The sequence below is a fragment of the Gopherus evgoodei genome, unplaced genomic scaffold (genome assembly GCF_007399415.2).
Source record: "Gopherus evgoodei ecotype Sinaloan lineage unplaced genomic scaffold, rGopEvg1_v1.p scaffold_32_arrow_ctg1, whole genome shotgun sequence".
Taxonomy (NCBI): Eukaryota; Metazoa; Chordata; order Testudines; family Testudinidae; genus Gopherus; species Gopherus evgoodei.
The window spans coordinates 3273086-3291331 of record NW_022059994.1 but is presented as its reverse complement, the minus strand read 5'-3'; the positions used below and the strand labels follow the sequence as shown (position 1 = coordinate 3291331).

Sequence of the window (18246 nt, the reverse complement as noted above, 5' to 3'; positions counted from 1 at the left end):
GAATGGGGCAGGGTAAGGGAGGGTCGAGCAACCACCGGCACCAGCAGAATCGAGGCCGATGCTAGCAGGGAATGTGCTGGGGCTTCTTGGGGAGCAGGCTGGTGACCCCAGAGGGAGCAGCTGTTCCGAGCTGCCCCATTCTGCATCTGCACCTCTCCCGCCTGTGCCCGCTGCTCTGCAGACACCTCCCTGCAATCTCCTTTTCACTCTGCCTCCCTGTGCTCTGAAGTTTAAGCCCAGATGCTGAGGATCCCCCTTGGCCGTTTCCCTCCCCTCCCTTCCACAGCAGGGATCAGCATCAAATGTGGGCTGGGAGGAGGGAGAGGTACACAGATAACCTGGCTGGGGAGAAGGGAAAGTTAAAGGAATATAGAAGAAGGTGGCATTTGGTTTTCCTGCTTACGGGTGGAGAGGGATAACTCAGTGTTTTGAGTGTTAACCTGCTAAACCCCAGGTTATGAGTTCAAACGTCGAGGGGGTCATTTAGGAATTTGGGGCCAAAATTTGTCTGGGGATTGGTCCTGCTTTGAGCAGGGGGCTGGGCTAGATGACCTCCTGTGGTCCCTTCCAATCCTGATAGTCTATGATTAACAAAATGCCTGTGTCAACAGGAAACTGAAATTAAAACGAAAGTGGGGAAATGTACCCATAGGCACCAGTTTTCCTGGTCCTAGGGGGTGCTCAACCCCCCTGCCCCAACCCCAACTCCACCATTGCCCCACCCACCCCTACTGAACATCTGCCCCCTCCCTGCCCCATTGAATTCCTTCCCCAAATCCATGCCCCAGCCCCACTTCTTTCCCAAGTGGACCACACTCCGCCTCCTCCCAGCGCTTGCTGCCGTGAAACAGCTGTTTTGCGGCAGCAGTCGCTGGGACCGTGGGGGAGAAGTGGAGCCACAGGATGCTCAGGGGAGGACTCAGAGCCGGAGCGGAGGTAGAGGTGAGCTGGGGTCAGGAGGTGGGCCGGGAAGCTACCAGTGGATGCAGAGCACCTACCAAACTTTCCCCACGAGTGCCCCAGCCCAGAGCACCCATGGAGTCAGCGCCTATGGATGTACCTGGAGCAGAAAGGCATCAATCAGGGCTGCAGAATGCAAGGGAAGGAGCGACCTCTTAGCTGGGGAAGAAGGTGGATTCACTCTTAAAAAGGCTGGAGTAGCTGAACACTTTTATTTAAGGGAAAGGGACATATCTTTCCTTGAGGATCCAAGTATCTGCAGCTCTGTCTCTCCAGCTGGAAGCAGTTTGAATGAGGGAGAGTTCTAAACAGCGCAGAGTCGAGTGTAAAGTGACCAGACATCCCGAATTTATCAGACTATCCTGATATTTACTTGTTTGTCCCGCGTCCCAGCTGATCATCGGTCAGGACACAAGCTGTCCCGATATTTTGCCCTCGAGCCCTAGCCCCTCCCTCCCCATTGGATCACTCCCCAAATTCACGCCCTTGCCCCACCCCCATCTCTACCCCCTCACTGCGCCATTGGATCCTTCTCCAAATTGCCGCACTGGCCCCGCCTCTTCCCCAAGGATGCCACATTCCTCCCCCTCCTCACCCCCCCTCCCAGGCTTGCGCTATTCAGCTGTATGGCGGCGCAAGTGCTAGAGGGAGGGGGGAGAAGCACGACGCGGCAGCCAGCTCAGGAGGGGTGGAGGGGCAGCAGAGGGGAGCTGGTGTGCGGGGTGGAGCTGCCGGTGGATGCTCAGCCGGTGGGTGCTGTGCTCTGGTGGCACTTTTGGTTTTGGTTTTGTTTTTTCCTCTGCCGCCAGCTCTTGCTTTTTTGTTTTGTTTTGGTTTGGTTTTTTTTGCTCTGCCACCACTCCCACCCCCGCCCGCCTCCTGATATTTCATGTCTCTCATCTGGTCACCCTAGTCAGGTGGGACTTTAAAGGGCCCTTCCAGAATGCAGTATGTGCGTCCTCACCTATGGGAAAGACCTTTAAAACCTGCCTTAAACCATCCTAACCAAGAGCCACTCTTCAAATGAACCGTGTGCCGAGTTACACAGTACAGTCCCACAGAGCCGTGTGGGGCAACCAGGTATGGGCTTGTCTACGCTGCTACATTGCCGAGAAAGCTCTTGTCTTTCCCGGTACTTTAAAAAGCTCCCCTCCCCCATCTGAAAGACAAAAGTTTTGTTGCAGCAAGTGGCAGTGTGAACACAGCTTTGTTGGCAGCGCGAACGCCGCTTGTGGGGCTGGAAATATTTTGCCGACAAAGAGCATTTACACACTCCGGCTTTTAGCGACCAGGCTGTATGGACACAGCCTGGTCGCTAAAACTCGGCGTGGTGTAGACAAGCCCTGTGTGAATCAGGGCAGAAAGAAAACGCTGGTGCCTGAAGAGAATTCCTTTTGTTCTTACTACATGGCGCACCCCAAGCACTGCTGGGCTGTTCAGGCCTAGAGGGAAATGTTCCATTTTAGGGAGAATGAAAGGCCATTTGGGAGGTGATGGCCCAGAGCCCTGGCAGGGAAGGGCCTGGTGAGGGCTGGACTCAGCCATTGGTATCAGCTATTTTGGGTTCTGGCTGACATGCCAGGCACCTTGTGAAATGCTTCCCTGTGGCCTTTTGACGTGCACACAGAGGTATGTCACTGCCAAGTCCCTCTCCTAGGAGGGGAGGGGAGGGGGAAATCTGCAGGATGATCTCCCACCTCCATGCAGGCAGGGGCCAGTGCTTGCCACTGCCATTCTGGAGCCTTCACATGAATGTACTGACCAGGATCTAGGGGGCCATCCACAAAGTAGGCAGCTATGTAGGGCACCAGGAAGTTTGAGGCGCCATTTTTCCTGGTGCCCTGCACAGCTGCATGCTATTCCAGCCCCTGCTCTGCCTCTTCCCCAGGGCCCTTGCCCCTGCTCTGCCCCAGCTCTGCCCTCACTTCACTCCTTCCCCAAAGCCCCTGCCCTTGCTTTGCCCCACCCCGACTCTTCCTGCCCATGCTCCACCCCAGCCGTGCCCCTGAGTACTCTGCAGCAGGGCCTGGCTTACACTCACTGGTGGCAAGAACGACAGAGACCTGGCCCCAGCCGTGCCCCTGGTGAGTGCTGGGGAGTGGTTCCTCCCTGTCTCCCAAGCTAAACCCCCTGTAGAGGCCTGGGGCTTCCCCCCCATTGGATGTCTGCCCCGCCCCCCACAGAGGGGCTGTGTAGGGGCCCAGGATAGCAAGGGACAGCCCTGGTATTGACAAATAAATTGGACTGAATTTTGAAGTATTGTGCACAGAATTTTTAATTTTTTGGTGCTGAAAGCCCTCGGGAATATGGCATGCTGGACAGTTGTGGGGTGGGGGGCTGTGAGGGGGTGCTGGGCAGTGTGGGGAGTCTGTGGGTGGGAGGCCACTGGGCATGAGGGTTGCTGGGCATAAGGGGGTGAGGGGACCTAGGCAGGACAGCGGTGTGGCAGACACACGGGCAGAGCAGGGCTGGGGTTGGGGGCGCAGGTGGGAGGGAAGTGCCGGGGTTAAGGTGAAGGTGGCACTGTGGAAAGGATGGGGTGAAGGTGACAAAATGTAGAGGTTGGGGCACAGTGTAGGAGTTAGGGTGCAGAAGGGGGCAAGGATTAGTGGCAAATGGGGAGCAGAATGAAGAGCCTGCAGGGGCCAAGGGAAAAGGCCCGGAGGCCGGCCCTGCCTGCACCCTGGTGGATATGAGGGTGGGTTTCCACTGTCACCCTTCCCCTCATCCATCATTTTCCTTCCCTCCTTACTTCCTCTCTTCCTCCTTTTGCTTCTCTCTCCCACAAGTCCTGCTCAGCCAGCCCAGCCAGCTCCAACTGTTGCACCAGTGCTGGTAGGGTGACCAGATGTCCCAATTGTATAGGGACAGTCCCGCTATTTGGGGCTTTGTCTTATATAGGTGCCTATTAGCCCCCATCGCCGGCCTGTCCTGATTTTTCACACTTGCTGTCTGGTCACTCTGTGCTGGTAACATGCGCCCAAGGATGCTGCCCTGGACCCTATTCAGCGCTAGGACCCAGGAGCAGCCGGGAGGCGGCTGTGGGGCAGCGAGCGCCGGGCTCCGGCCCGGCAGCAGGAAGTGACTCGCAGCCGCTGCGGTGACTCTGGCTCCCAGGCTCCTGGCGAGATCCCCGAGCCCCGGCGGCTGGTGCTGGGAGCCCGGAGCCCTGGCTGCAGCCGGGAGAGGGGAATCTCCAGCAGGGCCCTTCCCGCTGCTCCCCAGGAGCCTCTCCCAGGGCAGAGCCCCCAGCCCGGCCCGGCCCCTGCCCCGGGGGCCCCGCTCGGAGGGAAGGTGAGAGAGACTCGCCCCCCCGTCACTCCCGGGCTGCAGGGGGCGGAGGCTAAAGAGGTGCAGGGGGTGAGGGCAGGTGGGGGGGCGGGCTGGAATTAGGCCGGGGGCCCACTGAAGGGAAGATGGAGCGATGCAGGGGGATTGTGGGGCTGAGGGGAGCTAGGCTGGAATGGAGGAAGATGTGAGTGGGGGGGCACTGCGAGGGAAGGGGCTGAGGGGGAGACAGGTGGGGGATATAGGTAAAAACCCAGCCTCCCCCCTGCTCCCAGTGTGTGCTATTGTCAGACACCCCCGTGCTGGCGGGGTCTGTGTCTCGTGTTTGGGGTCTGCCCAGGGCCTTGGTCTGATTTCTGGGCAGGATTCACATCTCAGCCCCACCGGAGTCGCTGCTGCTTTGGGCAGGCAGGGAGTGTGGATGGGCCAATGGCTCAGCCTCTGCCTGCCTGTCCCTGGGGGCTGCTGCAGGAGTCCAGGGCAGCTCATTCTTCAGGTGATGCCACTAGAAGGCTCCTGCTGTTCCTCAGGGAGAGGAGTTTACAGGGCAGTGGGGGGGAAATCCCCCAAAGTGGCCACTTTACTTCTGCTTTTTTTCTAGCATTTGGCTTAGAGATGCTGTTACTGGGAGGATTTGAAGAGTCTGGGGGGAATCAGGGTGTGACATGGGCTGAAGCCCCTTCTGTAACCTCCCCTCTCGCCTTGACAGGCTGAAGAATCACGTCCATGTTTCGATCCAGAGCGGCCTGTCTTCCAGGATGCAGGGAAGGGAAATGTCTGTGATGGAGCCATCTTGGATAGGGGATTTTCAGAGGGGGAGGGGACAGGGTGTGATAAACCTGCTGATTTTCTGAGTTGGCCAATTGATGACAGAGGGAGGGGAGATGGGACATTCCTCTATTTCTCAAACAGGATACAACCCCCCTGAGCAGGGCTGGGAACATTTTCCAGGCTCCCAGTGCTGGAGTGAGACCCCACTAGCCTGAGGCTGCTGTGAAATACCCAGAGAAGCAGTTGGGATTCCTTTCCCTGTCCCTGGCTCAGAGCTCTGCTTCCCGCATCAGCCTGTGGCTGGCAGGTGTGTGAGAAATGAGAAGACTCCGCCCTGCTCCATGTGCTGGGGGACAAGGAGCTCTCACCTTCTCCCACCCCCTGAAGTCTCCTGGCTGCTCTGAGCAGGGTGGGGTGGGATTCTGCTACTCTGGCCCTCCCGGAGCTTCCATTTCCTTATCCTTCCTCCCACGTGACTATTGGGATTGTGGCTGGGGCAGCCGGTAATGACTGGGTCCTTTTGGTGTTTCAGATGCCGATGAGCTTCGAGGATGTGGCTGTGTATTTCACCCAGGAGCAGGGGGCTCTGCTGGACCCCACTCAGAGAGCCCTCTACAGGGACGTCATGCAGGAGAACTACGAGACGGTGACCTCGCTGGGTAAGGAATTCCCATCCCCTCAGATACTAGATGCCGTGAGGTCTGCATGTCTGAATCTGGTCATTCTTCCTATGTCAGTTAGATCAGAGGTGAGTGGGTTCCATAATGCACAGCTGCCATGTGAGAGAGATTTGCATCTCTGTGCTCTCTCCAGTGGGACATGGTTGTCAAAACCCAATGGAGGAGCTAAACCATCCCGACCCCTCCAGCTTTCAAAGGGGAATCGTTGTCCTGTCTCTGTGTTGTTTCTTGGCTGCACACACAATCCCTGTTCACCTCCCTCCTTGGGAGTAGTTCCATCCTAGGGGAGGGATCTGGGCTCTGCAGGTTTAGAAGGAGGCAGGGGTTTAAGTGCAGAGCCGTGTGTGAGTCAGCAAGCCCCTCAGAGCGCACAGATCCTGGGAGCGCCTAGTGAAGGTGTAGTAATAATTCAGCTCACCTCCCCAGACAACTTCCTCTGCGCAAGGGGGCTCAGTGACCATGTTCCCATCCTCTTGGATTCCACGTTCCTCCAGCAGATCACAGGGACAGGTTCCACTCACAGAATGTGCTTTCTGACACATACTCCACCAGTGCTCCATGCACCCTAATTTGGTCTGATTTCACCCTCTGCGCAGGATTTCCCATTCCCAAACCTGAGCTGATTGTCTGGCTGGAACAAGGGGAAGAGCCGTGGGTGCCTGATCTCCAGGCCTGCGAGGAAAAAAGGCTTCCGAGATGCCCCCATAGAGGTGAGGAGTGACACAGAAACTATCTAGGGAATGAAGGAAAAAGTTGAGAATCCCCAAATATGGTGTGAGTAAGCACCCTCAGTTTTTTCTCATCTCAGCCCGGGCAGGGTTGCAGTCATCAGATATAGCTCACGCTGTTCCACTCAGCCTCTTATCTGCAGGAGATTGCTTCCCAGCTCTCCTTTCCTGTGAGTGTTTGGGTGGGATGTGGAGACAGAGTCCAATTGCTCAGTCTTTGTGTTGGGCTTTCCCTTGGTGTTATTCTTCTTTCTCCCCAGCACAATGACTCCTGTCTGGATTGTGTCTCTCCCAGCAGGTGCTGAGCAAGGGAGGGAGAATGAGGATGAGAATCATCATGAGGTAATTCCCGGGGAAGTGGAACCACAGGGGACCTTTGTGGGAAGAGCTGAAGAGAATTTCTCCCAGTGCTTCGAGCAAGCAGAAGCCAGGGGAAATTGGCACATGTCAGAGAGCCTTCTGGGAAACCAAGTGGGGAAGAAAATGAATGAGTCCAATAATGGTGGGGGAAGAGAGGAGGATCCCAGAGCGCAGCAGACAAATCCCAAGGAAAAGACACCCTGGCACTACCTTCAGTGTGGGAAAGGATTCATTGTGAGATCACAGCTTGTGACATGTCTGACAATCCATACTGGAGAGAAACCCCTTCAATGCTTGGACCATGGGGAAAGCTTCAGTAAGCTCTCAGATCTTAATAACCATGGGAGAAGCCAAAGTGGAGAAAAACCCTCTCAATCTCTTGAGTGCGGGAAATGTTTCATTTCAAAGACGCAAATAATTAGAGATCAGTTAAGCCACACACGTGAGAGACCCCATAAGTGCTTGGACTGTGGGAAAAGTTTCATACAGAGGTCACACCTTGTTGTACATCAGGCAATCCACACAGGAGTGAGACCCTACAAGTGTGTGGAGTGTGGGAAAAGTTTCATAGAACGGTCAGGCCTTGTTAGACATCAGGCAATCCACACAGGAGAGAAACCCCACAAGTGCTTGGACTGTGGGAAAAGTTTCATACGAAGGTCAGACCTTGTTAATCATCAGGCAATCCACACAGGAGTGAGACCCTACAAGTGCTTGGAGTGTGGGAAAAGTTTCATAATAAAGTCAACCCTTGTTCAACATCAGGCAATCCACACAGGAGAGAGACCCCACAGGTGTTTGGTCTGTGGGAAAAGTTTTATAAGAAAATCAAGCCTTGTTGAACATCAGGCAATCCACACTGGAGAGAGACCCCACAAGTGCTTGGACTGTGGGAAAAATTTCATACTGAAGTCACACCTAACTCATCATCAGGCATTACACACAGGAGCGAGACCCCACAAGTGCTTGGAGTGTGGGAAAAGTTTCATATGGAGGTCTGAACTCATTAAACATGGAAGAATCCACACAGAATCTAAACTTCTCTGACACATGGCAAGAAAGGTTTAAGCAACTTGCATGTAATTGACTCAGATTCAACTTTTAGAGAGAGATTTTAAATGTTTGTCCACTCTTGATAAGCTAGAGTTTGACATGTAAATGTGTTTTTTTTAAAGACTTGGAAGAAGAGGGAAAGTCATGTCTCAGTAACCTAATTACCTTCTATGAGGAGATAAGTGGCTCTGTGGATGAGGGAAAAGCAATGGATGTGTTGTTCCTTGACTTTTGGGCTGTATAAATAGAGGTATTGCCAGCAGATCGAGGGACATGATCATTCCCCTCTATTCGACATTGGTGAGGCCTCCTCTGGAGTATTGTGTGCAGTTTTGGGCCCCACACTACAAGAAGGATGTGGAGAAATTGGGAAGAGTCCAGCGGAGGGCAAAAAAAATGATTCGGTGGCTGGAGCACATGACTTATGAGGAGAGGCTGAGAGAACATGGATTGTTTAATCTACAGAAGAGAAGAAAGAGGGGGGATTTGGTCGCTGCTTTCAACTATCTGAAAGGGGGTTCCAGAGAGGACGGATCTAGACTGTGCTCATTAGTACCAGGTGACAGAACAAGGAGTAATGATCTCACGTTGCAATGGGGAAATTTTAGGTTGGGTATTAGGAATAACTTTTTCACTAAGATGGTGGTGAAGCACTGGAATGGGTTACGCAGGGAGGTGGTGGACTGTCATTCCTTAGAGGTTTTTAATGTCAGGCTTGACAAAGCCCTGACTGGGATAATTTAATTGGTGATTGGTCCTACTTTGAGCATGGGGTTGGAGTAGTTGACCTCCTGAGGTCCCTTCCAGCTCTGATGTTCTATGAATCTAAGAGGGGTAACTGTATTATTCTGTGTTTAGCTCTGCAAAGGGTTCCTTTATTCTGTTAAATCAGGGATCAGCTAGGTGCTAAGTGGCCAGTAATTGCTCAGCCAGTATTCACCCACGAAAGCTCATGCTCCAAAACGTCTGTTAGTCTATAAGGTGCCACAGGATTCTTTGCTGCTTTTACAGATCCAGACTAACACGGCTACCCCTCTGATACAGGAACAAGAGAGTTAGGCTGGATGCTCACTTAGGCCACAGACTGATTGTCGCCTGTCCCCCAGCTGAGAGGTGAACCTCAAAGAGGAGAGTGGTACAAAAGCACAAGGGGGAATTACCTCCATTTTCACCTCTCCTCTCCCATCTTTACAGAAGGTAACAAGATGGCTTGATAGGCAACAGGAGCCTTGCAGTGGGGAGGGCAGGCCAAGGCTGGAAGGAAATCCAGCCTGGGTATTCAGAACTGTGAACTGCCTGCAACAGCGGGTGGCATGGGAAATCCTGTTTGCTTCACATCTTCCTTAGTTTGGTAAAATGTAAGATTTAAAATGCATGTTTTAATTTTGTAGTTTTAACCTTTCTGACCTTTTACATCTTTCTCCCTTGTAATCCCTGAAAACCTCCTTGCTCCTGTTAGTAAAGTGGTTTTAGTGTTTTGTCTGGACCTGTGTGTTTTCATTGAAGTGTTTGGGCGATTTGACTGGAGAGAGAACAAGGCTGTGGCCTAATCCGACCCCTCTGTGGGGGCGACCCACTAATGACTGAGTTTGTCCGGCCCAGTGACCAGACTGAGCTGTCCAAGATGAACATTCCCAGGGTGCAAGGCTGGGAGTTGAAAACTGGCTGATGTTGCTGTGTCGTTTGGTAAGTTCCTGAGTGTCTGGCTAGTCGCACTCAGTTCAGTGCAGCCAGGAGTGACTTTGAAGGCTGGTGGCTGTGTGTGAGCAGAGCGTGGAGGGGTTTGTTGTTCACACAGGGAAGCAGCAGGGTGGATTTGATTTAAACCACTAGTCAGATAGACTCGATTCAGTCATGGTTTCCTACATAAAAATGTATTCTCGTTGGTTGTTATAACCTTAATACATATTCTTCACAACGCAGAGATAGATGTAGGTTTCATTTCTGGAAGGTACACGCTATACATTTTTAAGCATTGATTTATTTTGAAAACATTTTAGATGAGTTTTACAGCTATATCAGACATGGAATGTTTGATTATTTAATTTCATTTGATTATTTCATTGTTAGGTTATTTCATTCATGCCATATTGTATTAGGAGGAGAACATCACTAGACAGACATATAAATTGTTTTATTTAACTAAAATAACAGCGTTAAGTATTCTGGATTTTTTTCTTCAACAGCAAACATATAATATTTTAACAGAAAAGCAGATGTCCTTCGCTTCTCACATGTCTCTCCAGACTTCTCCTTGTCCGGATCTATTGTGCCTCCAGCAGTCTTCTATTCATTCAACTTTTTGAAACTTTGCACTTTTTGAGAGTGGTAAGGGATTGACTCTATGTACCCAAATTTGCAGAAGGACAATAGAGGTGAGGTCTGTTATTTGTCACCTCTGTATATTAATTTATTTTAAAACATTTTTGCTGTTAACAAGCATGGAGAGACAAAGCCACAGTTTGAGAACTGGAAAACTAAGCATCTCTGATGGTATCTTCTAGACTGAGCACTGAGTCCCACTGGGTAGATAGAAAGATTAACCTAAGTAATCTGTAGAGAAGCCTGTGGATCCCCATAAAACTGGATCGCTAATGCATGAACTATAGGAACTCATTTACAAAAATTTCTTAATCAAGACGTTTATATTGTCTCATACTATAGAATTATAATTTATAATCCCTATTCCATGATGAGATATCTTTGAGCTACAATGTATCTTAATTACAACTCTCTTTAGATAAAATGGTTTTGAGGAAAAAAATTATCAAAAAAATCCAATTTAAATATCAAGAAAATCAGATTTCTGTTTAAAAATAAAAAAAGTCATTGATTTTTATTCACCCTGGGAAGCAGTGTAAAACATGCCATGGGATGGAGAATTAAGCAGTTCAACAGTCCAGATTGTACTCTGGTGTATGTCTCATACCCGCTGTCTCCTGGGACCCAGCATGGCACCGTTGGGCTTTCATAATCCTGACCGTGAAAGGGAAGCTGAACAGGGCAACACAGAGAAGGGGAACCAGCCGACATTCTCAACTGTTTCAGCTTCAGCTAAATCCTGAACTCCCTCTGGCACGTGAGACTTGAGATTCTGCTGCTGGCCTTCCCCCCACGCGTCTGTTTCCTTCCTAATGTTCAGGGTTGAAAGTAACTTAAAGGACTTAGCGATATGCCGGAGTCTTGAGCAAGCGGTGGGGCCTCAGCCGGAATTGGTGGGGTCTTTAAATCCCTGGGCCCTTTACATTGAGATTTAAAGGGCCCAGGACTCTGGCTGCCGTAGCAGTGGCTGGGAGCCCCAGGTTCTTTAAATCACAGGAGGAGCTGTGGCAGCAGCCAGAAGTCCTGGGGCTGCAGGAGCCCCGAGGCTCCAGCCGTAATGTAAAGGGCCCAGGGCTCTGCTACAGTAGTGGCAGCCAAAGCCCCAGGCCCTTTAAATCACGCTAGAGCCAGGAGTGAAAGTAACTCACAGGATTTACCAGTACAGCTGGAATCCTGGGGGTGTGGCCTCAACCAGAAGAGGTGAGGCCTCAAGATTTAAAGGGCCTGGGGCAGCAGCTGTGGCTGGGAGCTGGAAGGCCTTTAAATCACTCAGGGGGCTCCCAGCTGCAGAGGTGACTGGTAACCCCTGGGGCAAACTAAAGGGCCAGGGGCTCCAGCCGCTGTGGAACTCTGGGCCCTTTAAATGCCGGCCCCAGCCGAGCCGCCGGAGCTGCTGGTTGGGCTGGGATTTAAAGGGCTCCTTCGAGTTCCCTGCTACCCGGTCCTGCTACCACAGCGGGCCGGGGCTGGGATTTAAAGGGCTCCTCCAGGCTTCCCACCGAAGCGGAGAGCTTGGAGGAGCCCTTGAAATCCTGGCTGAAGCTGGCCGGGGCCAGAATTTAAAGGGCTCAGGATTCCCCACAGACCTCTTTAAATCCCCGCAAGAGGGTGAGCCTTGCTGCCGGAGCCCCAGAGTAGCAGCGGGAGCCCTGGGATTTGGGCAGTGATTTAAAGGGCCCAGGGCTCCAGCCAGTGGCAGGAGCGCGCAGCCCTTTAAATCGCTGGCCTGGGGAAGCTGCCCCTTGCTGGTGAGATTGGCAGTGTTCTGGCTTACCAGTGTGCTGGAGGGGACGGACCAGCTTCTTTTCACCTCTCCCACTGGTCTAAACGATTATGCCACCCCCACTTCTGCTCTCTCTCCTTTTTCCTTCTCTCCCCCCACAAATCTGGCCCAGCCAGCTGAGACACCCAGATGTTTTGCACCAGTGCTGGTAGCCTGGGACCAGAGAGGCAGGTTAGGGCAAGGCCTTAGCCAGCCCAACGCGGAGAGAAGTTTTTCAAGTCTCAGACAGGCTGACGAGCCAGCGACCCGAGCCCGTTTGTCCTGCAGGGAGGCTGCAAGCGAGACTGAATGCTGACAGGAGACGTTTCTATAGAGGACTGGGAGAAGCTGCCTGAGCCCAAGTGAAGTGGGTCCCCAGGGGGCAGGGTCTGGGGCAGAGGGGGCTGCAGTGGGCGGATTGATAGCTAGGACCCAGGAGCAGCCGGGAGGCGGCTCCGGGGCAGCGAGCGCTGGGCTCCGGCCAGGCAGCAGGAAGTGACTCGCAGCCGCTGCGGTGACTCTGGCTCCCAGGCTCCTGGCGAGATCCCCGAGCCCCGGCGGCTGGTGCTGGGAGCCCGGAGCCCTGGCTGCAGCCGGGAGAGGGGAATCTCCAGCAGGGCCCTTCCCGCTGCTCCCCAGGAGCCTCTCCCAGGGCAGAGCCCCCAGCCCGGCCCGGCCCCTGCCCCGGGGGCCCCGCTCGGAGGGAAGGTGAGAGAGATCCGCCCCCCGGCACCCCCGGGCTGCAGGGGGAGTTTTGGCCCCAGGCTGCTCCCAGCGGAGCTGGCTGCAATTCCCGCCCGGGGCCCGGGAAAGCTGCCGCCAGCCCCCGTGGGTGCGGGGCGGGGGGAGCCCGGCTGGGCCGTGCTGGGGGCTGAGACAGCGGCATGTGGAGGGGATTGAGGGGGGCGAACCGGGGTACAGGCCCCGCCAGGCAGGGCGGAGGGGGAAACCCAGGGATAGGGAGGGGCAGAGGGGATAAAAGTTCCCCCGGATGGGATGAGCCAGCTGCAGCGGTTGCAGAAATGGAGGTAAGGGGGCACTAGAGCTTTTCCTCCCGCCTTTCCTAGGCTTTTAGTTCCCATTTCCCAGTGCCGTGTCCTTAAAGGCCCAGTGCATGGCAGTGCCCTACAGGGCCACTCTCCCCCTGTATAAGATGTTACTGAGCTGCTAAAGGAGACTTGATCCAGTGAAATGAACTGAGCAGCAGTTTTCCTATGAAGAATGAGACACACCCGTTCAGAACCCAAAACAAAGCTTCGAAGTGAATTTCTACTTCGCGGTCCTTGATACTGCTATTCACGTGGTTGACGAAAGATTTCAACAGATGCAGCAGCTAGAGTCTGTATTTGGATTTCTGTGTGATAGCTACAGCTTGGAAAATAAAACAGCAAAACAGATAAGAGAATTTTATATAAAACTGGAGCCGGCATTGACTCATGAAAATTCAAAAGACGCTGATGCTAGAGCTTTATGTAGGGAGCTTCAGACTTTTTCACGTCGACCTAAGAAACATTCCACTTCTGAAGAAGTACTGAAGTTTATTTGTGAAAATAAACTCTCAGACAGTTTTCCAAACATTTTTATAACTCTACACATTCTTTTAATTTTGCCAGTTTCCGTAGCTAATGGGGAATGTAGCTTCTCAAAGTTAAAATTGATAAAAACGTATATGCCTTAAAAATGGTGCAAGAGAGACTTGTCTGTAGAGCATGAAATAGCTGGAAAACTGGATCTAAGGGAATGTCTAAACTACCTATCCATACCCGGTAGTGATTGAGCTATTGGGGGTTGATTTATTGTGTCTAGACTAGAGGTGATAAATCAATCCCTGCTTGCTCTGCCATCGATTCTGGTGGAAGCAGAGTTGGGGAGCAGCAACAGTTGACCCATGCCATGAAGATGCTGTGTTAAGTCGATCCAGGTATTCACTTAGCTGAAGTTACATACCTTATGTTGAGTCTCCCCCAGTCCCCTCCCGTAGACCAAGGCTAAAAGAACTAGTGTCTGAATTTTCAAAACTTAAAGCAAGAAAAGTCAAGTTTTAGGAACACAGAGTGTTTTTTATTCAGTGTTTTGTAAATGCAGGTTAAGGTTCATTGAAGAGTTTTCTTATTTCTTTCTACAGTGGAAGTGGTGGTAAAGGCCGTTAAAGCCATTTAGCGTAATGGATGATTTTGGATTTGTACTAATAAAAATTAAAATTAACATTTTTCTTTCAAATTGGACTGAAATATTATCTAGCTCTCATGTACAAATCTATTCTGAAAATTTCATGTCTCCATTTTATCTGATCTCAGAAACATGAGTTGGACAGTAGGGTGGATGGACAAACCGAATAATTACGCCTCTGTTTAAAAGAAAATGCGTAAAAAATGATAAAAGGGGCAAAATATTTCCTAGTTTACGGAAATCCTCAGCCTAGGTCTGCCCTTAGGATTTAGGGCTGGGGGCGCCAATTGCATGGTTCGCTTTTGGCACCTGGTGTAGGGCCGCCCCTGCATTCTGATGTACGACAGGGGTAACAGACACTGCTGTCTGTCTAATTTACATTTCCCTGGCAGAGCCTAGTTACAAGGGAACTATCCACAGGCAGCCCCCTCCCTTCCCGCACACACACACGCTGCTCCCAGGTCACACTGGATTTTTTTAAAAAGAGACAAACTCATGATTGTTGGTGCTCTAATTCCTGAATGTTCAGGGCTGTCCTAGGTCTTGGTCTGATTTCGGTGCAGGATTCAGATCTCATCCACACCAAAGTCAGACCGGAGTCACTGCTGGCTCTGGCCAGGGGGTGAGTGCGGATGGGCCAATGGGATCAGCCTCTGCCTGCCTGTCCCTGGGGGCTGCTGGGGGAGTCTGGGGCAGCTCATTCTTCAGGTGTGGCCACCAGAGGGGTCCAGCTGTTGTTAAGAGAGAGGGGTTTACACTGCAAATTGGGGCAATCCCTCAAAATGGCCCCTTTCATTCTGCTGTTTTTCTGGCATTTGGTTCAGATATGCTGTTACTGGGAGCGTCTAAAGAGCTTGGGGGGAATCGGGGTATGACATGGACTGAAGCCCCTTCTGTAACCTCCCCCATCACCTCTCTTGCCCTGACAGGCTGAGGAATCAGATCCACATTTCGCTCCAGATTGGCCCATTTTCCAGGAGACAGGGAAATGGCTGTGATGGAGCCAGCTCATGTAGGGGATTTTCAGGGAGCTGATGGGTAGCAGGAGGGAGAGAGGGAGGAGACAAGGTGTGAGAAACCTACTGATTTTCTGAGTAGGACTTTTGGTGATGGGGAGAGAGGGACATTCGCCCGTTTCAAAAACAGAACACAACTCCTCTGAACAGGGGTGGACTCTGAGCCCAGTAGCCAAAGGCTGCTGTGAAATACGCAGGGAAGCTATTGGGATTCCTGTCCCTGTCCCCGGCTCAGAGCTCTGCTTCCCGGATCAGCCTCTGGCTGGCAGGTGTGTGGGAAATGAGAAGACCCTGCCCTGCCCCGTGTGCTGGGGAGGGACAAGGAGCTCTCACCTTCTCCCACCTCTTGAACCCCCCTGGCTGATCTGAACAGTAGAGGTCAGATTCTGCTACTCTGGCCCTCCCAGAGCTTCGAGTTTTTATTTCCTTTCCTTGTGAATAGTGGGATTGTGGCTGCGGCAGCAGGTGCTGAGTGTGGGACTCTTGTTGTTTCAGATGCCGGTGACCTTCGAGGAGGTGGCTGTGTATTTCACCCAGGGGCAGGGGGATCTGCTGGACCCCGCTCAGAGAGCCCTCTACAGGGACGTCATGCAGGAGAACTACAAGATGGTGACCTCACTGGGTAAGGGATTCCCGTCTCCTCGGTTATTAGAAGCCGTTGAGTTTGTATGTATGAACCTGGTCAGGTTCTTCCCTGATCAGTTAGATCCGAGGGGAATGTTTTGCGTAATGCACAGCTGCCATGAGAGAGAGACTTGCATCTCTGTGCCCTCTCCAGTGAGACACGGTATCAAAACTTAATGGACATGCTGGCTCATCCCCACCCCTCCAGCTTTCAAAGGGGCAGAATTCATTCATTGTCCTTTCTCTGTTGATTCCCATACACACCAAATCCTTGTTTACCTCCCTTCTTGGGAATAGCTCCAGGAATTGCGAAGGCTTAGAAATAGGCAGAGGTTTCACTCGAGAGCTTTGTGTGAATCAGCAAGGCCCCTAGACTGCGCAGATCCTGGGAACTCCTATTGAGGGTGTAAAAATTCCCCTCACCTCCCCAGAAGTCTGCCTATCCCAAGAGGGCTCAGTGACCACGTTCCCGTCCTCTTGTGTTCCATGTTCCCCAGCAGAGCACAGGGAAACGTTCCTCTCACAGAATGTCCTTTGTGACAGATGCGCTCCCAATCCTCCATGCACTCTGATCTGGTCTGATTTCACCCCCTGCGCAGGATTCCCCCTTCCCAAACCTGAGCTGATCTCCCGCCTGGAACAAGGGGAAGAGCCGTGGGTCCCGGATCTCCAGGCCTGTGAGGAAAGAGAGAGCCTGAGCGGCAACCACACAGGTGAGGACTGACTCAGAAATCATCTGGGGAATGAAGAAAAAGTTGAGAATCCTAAAAATGTGGTGTGAGTAAGTGCCCTCAGTTCTTCCTCCTCTTACCCAGGGCAGCGCTGTAGTCAGCAGATATTGCTCATGGCTTTCCACCTGTCCTGTTAGCTGCAGTTTTCTTCCCATCTCTCCTTCCCCGTGAGTGTTTGTGTGGAATGTGGAATCAGAATCCAATTACTAATTCTTCTCAAATTTAGTGAGCTGGGTTTTCTCTTGGTGCTATTCCTCTTTCTCCACAGCACAATGACTCCTGTCTGGATTGTCTCTCTCCCAGCAGGTGATGAGGCAATGAGTGAGAAGGAAGAAGGGAATCATCATGAGGAAGTCCCTGGGAAAGTGGAACCACAGGGGACATATGTGGGAAGAACAGAAGGGAATTTTTCCCAGTGCTTCAAACACGAAGAAGCCTGGGGAAATTGGCACAGGTCAGAGAGGCTGCAGGGAAACCACCCAAGGAAGAAAGTGGATGAATCTATTAAGTGTGGAGGAGGAGAAAAGGATCTCACAACCTATCAGACAAATCCCAAGGAAGACAAACACTATGATTGCCTTGGGTATGGGAAAGGATTCATTCTGAGATCACAGCTTGTTACACATCAGACAATCCATACTGGAGGGAAACCCCTTCAATGCTCAGACTGTGGGGAAAGCTTCAATAATCGCTCAGCCCTGAGTAATCATGGGAGAAGCCACAGAAGAGAGAAACTTTCTCAATGCCTCGAGTGCGGGAAATGTTTCATTTGGAAGTCAGAACTAATTAGACATCAGCTAAGCCACACAGGAGAGAGACCCCATAAGTGCTTAGATTGTGGGAAAAGTTTCAGCTGGAAATCAGTCCTTGTTAATCATCAGGTAATCCACACAGGAGAGAGAATGCATAAGTGCCTGGATTGTGGGAAAAGTTTCAGTCGGAGGTCAGTTCTTGTTAATCATCAGAGAATCCACACAGGGGAGAGACCCCACAAGTGCATGGACTGTGGGATAAGTTTCACATGGAGATCAGACCTTGTTAGACATCGGGCAATCCACACAAGAGAGAGACCTCATAAGTGTTTAGATTGTGGGAAAAGTTTCACACAGAGGTCAGTCCTTGTTAGACATCAGTCGATCCACACAAGAGAGAAACCCCACAAGTGCTTGGGCCATGGGGAAATTTCGCGCAGAGATCACACCTCATTAAACATGAGAGAATCGACACCCGATCTAAACTTCTCTGACACAGAGACAGAAGGTGTTAAGGAAATTGCATGTAATTGACCTAGATTCAACCTTTAGAGACACGTTAGAAAAGTGTGTACTGGTTAGATAAACTAGAGCTTCGAAAAGTAACCATGTATTGTTAAAGACATGGAAGAAGATGGTAACTGTAGTAGTCTCTGTTTAGCTGTATCTTGTTAGAGGTTAACAATGGAAATAAACAGTTCCTGTCTAGGGCTGTATTCTGTGAATTCAGAGATCAAAAGGGAATATTAACATTTAGACAAAACTTGGTTGTAATAATGTCATTGTTTGTCTCCTGAAAGTTTGTGGTAAACTCTTTGGGTATATCTACACTATGAGATTATTCCAATTTTACAGAAACTGGTTTTTTAAAACGGATTGTATAAAGTCGAGTGCACGCGGCCACACTAAGCACATTGATTCGGCGGTGTCCATCCATGTACCGAGGCTAGTGTCGATTTCCGGAGCGTTGCACTGTGGGTAGCTATCCCATAGTTCCCGCTGTCTCCCCTGCCCATTGGAATTCTGGGTT

At 51.5% G+C, this 18246-nt stretch overlaps 2 protein-coding genes across 8 annotated transcripts in view; both read left to right on the top strand.

Moving 5' to 3' along the window:
* The window catches only part of LOC115640751 (zinc finger protein 436-like), a 452700-nt gene that overhangs the window by 421202 nt on the left and 13252 nt on the right, over window positions 1-18246 (top strand). Inside the window, exon 1 of one of the 7 annotated variants that reach the window (XM_030543724.1) lies at window positions 5083-5326. The exons of 5 other annotated variants lie outside the window; for them this stretch is intronic. The gene's annotated coding sequence lies outside the window, so the exon portion shown is untranslated. Of the gene's footprint in view, window positions 1-5082; window positions 5327-12878; window positions 13846-18246 lie in introns of those variants that run through there. One more of the 7 variants, XM_030543726.1, reaches the window with a different exon arrangement.
* LOC115640672 (zinc finger protein 84-like) lies at window positions 5339-17941 on the top strand. The gene is made up of 6 exons (XM_030543548.1): window positions 5339-5678; window positions 6296-6409; window positions 6723-7829; window positions 15552-15731; window positions 16333-16446; window positions 16768-17941. Exons 1-6 carry the CDS (start codon window positions 5552-5554, stop codon window positions 17748-17750), a joined length of 2625 nt encoding a protein of 874 aa, XP_030399408.1. The 5' UTR covers window positions 5339-5551; the 3' UTR covers window positions 17751-17941.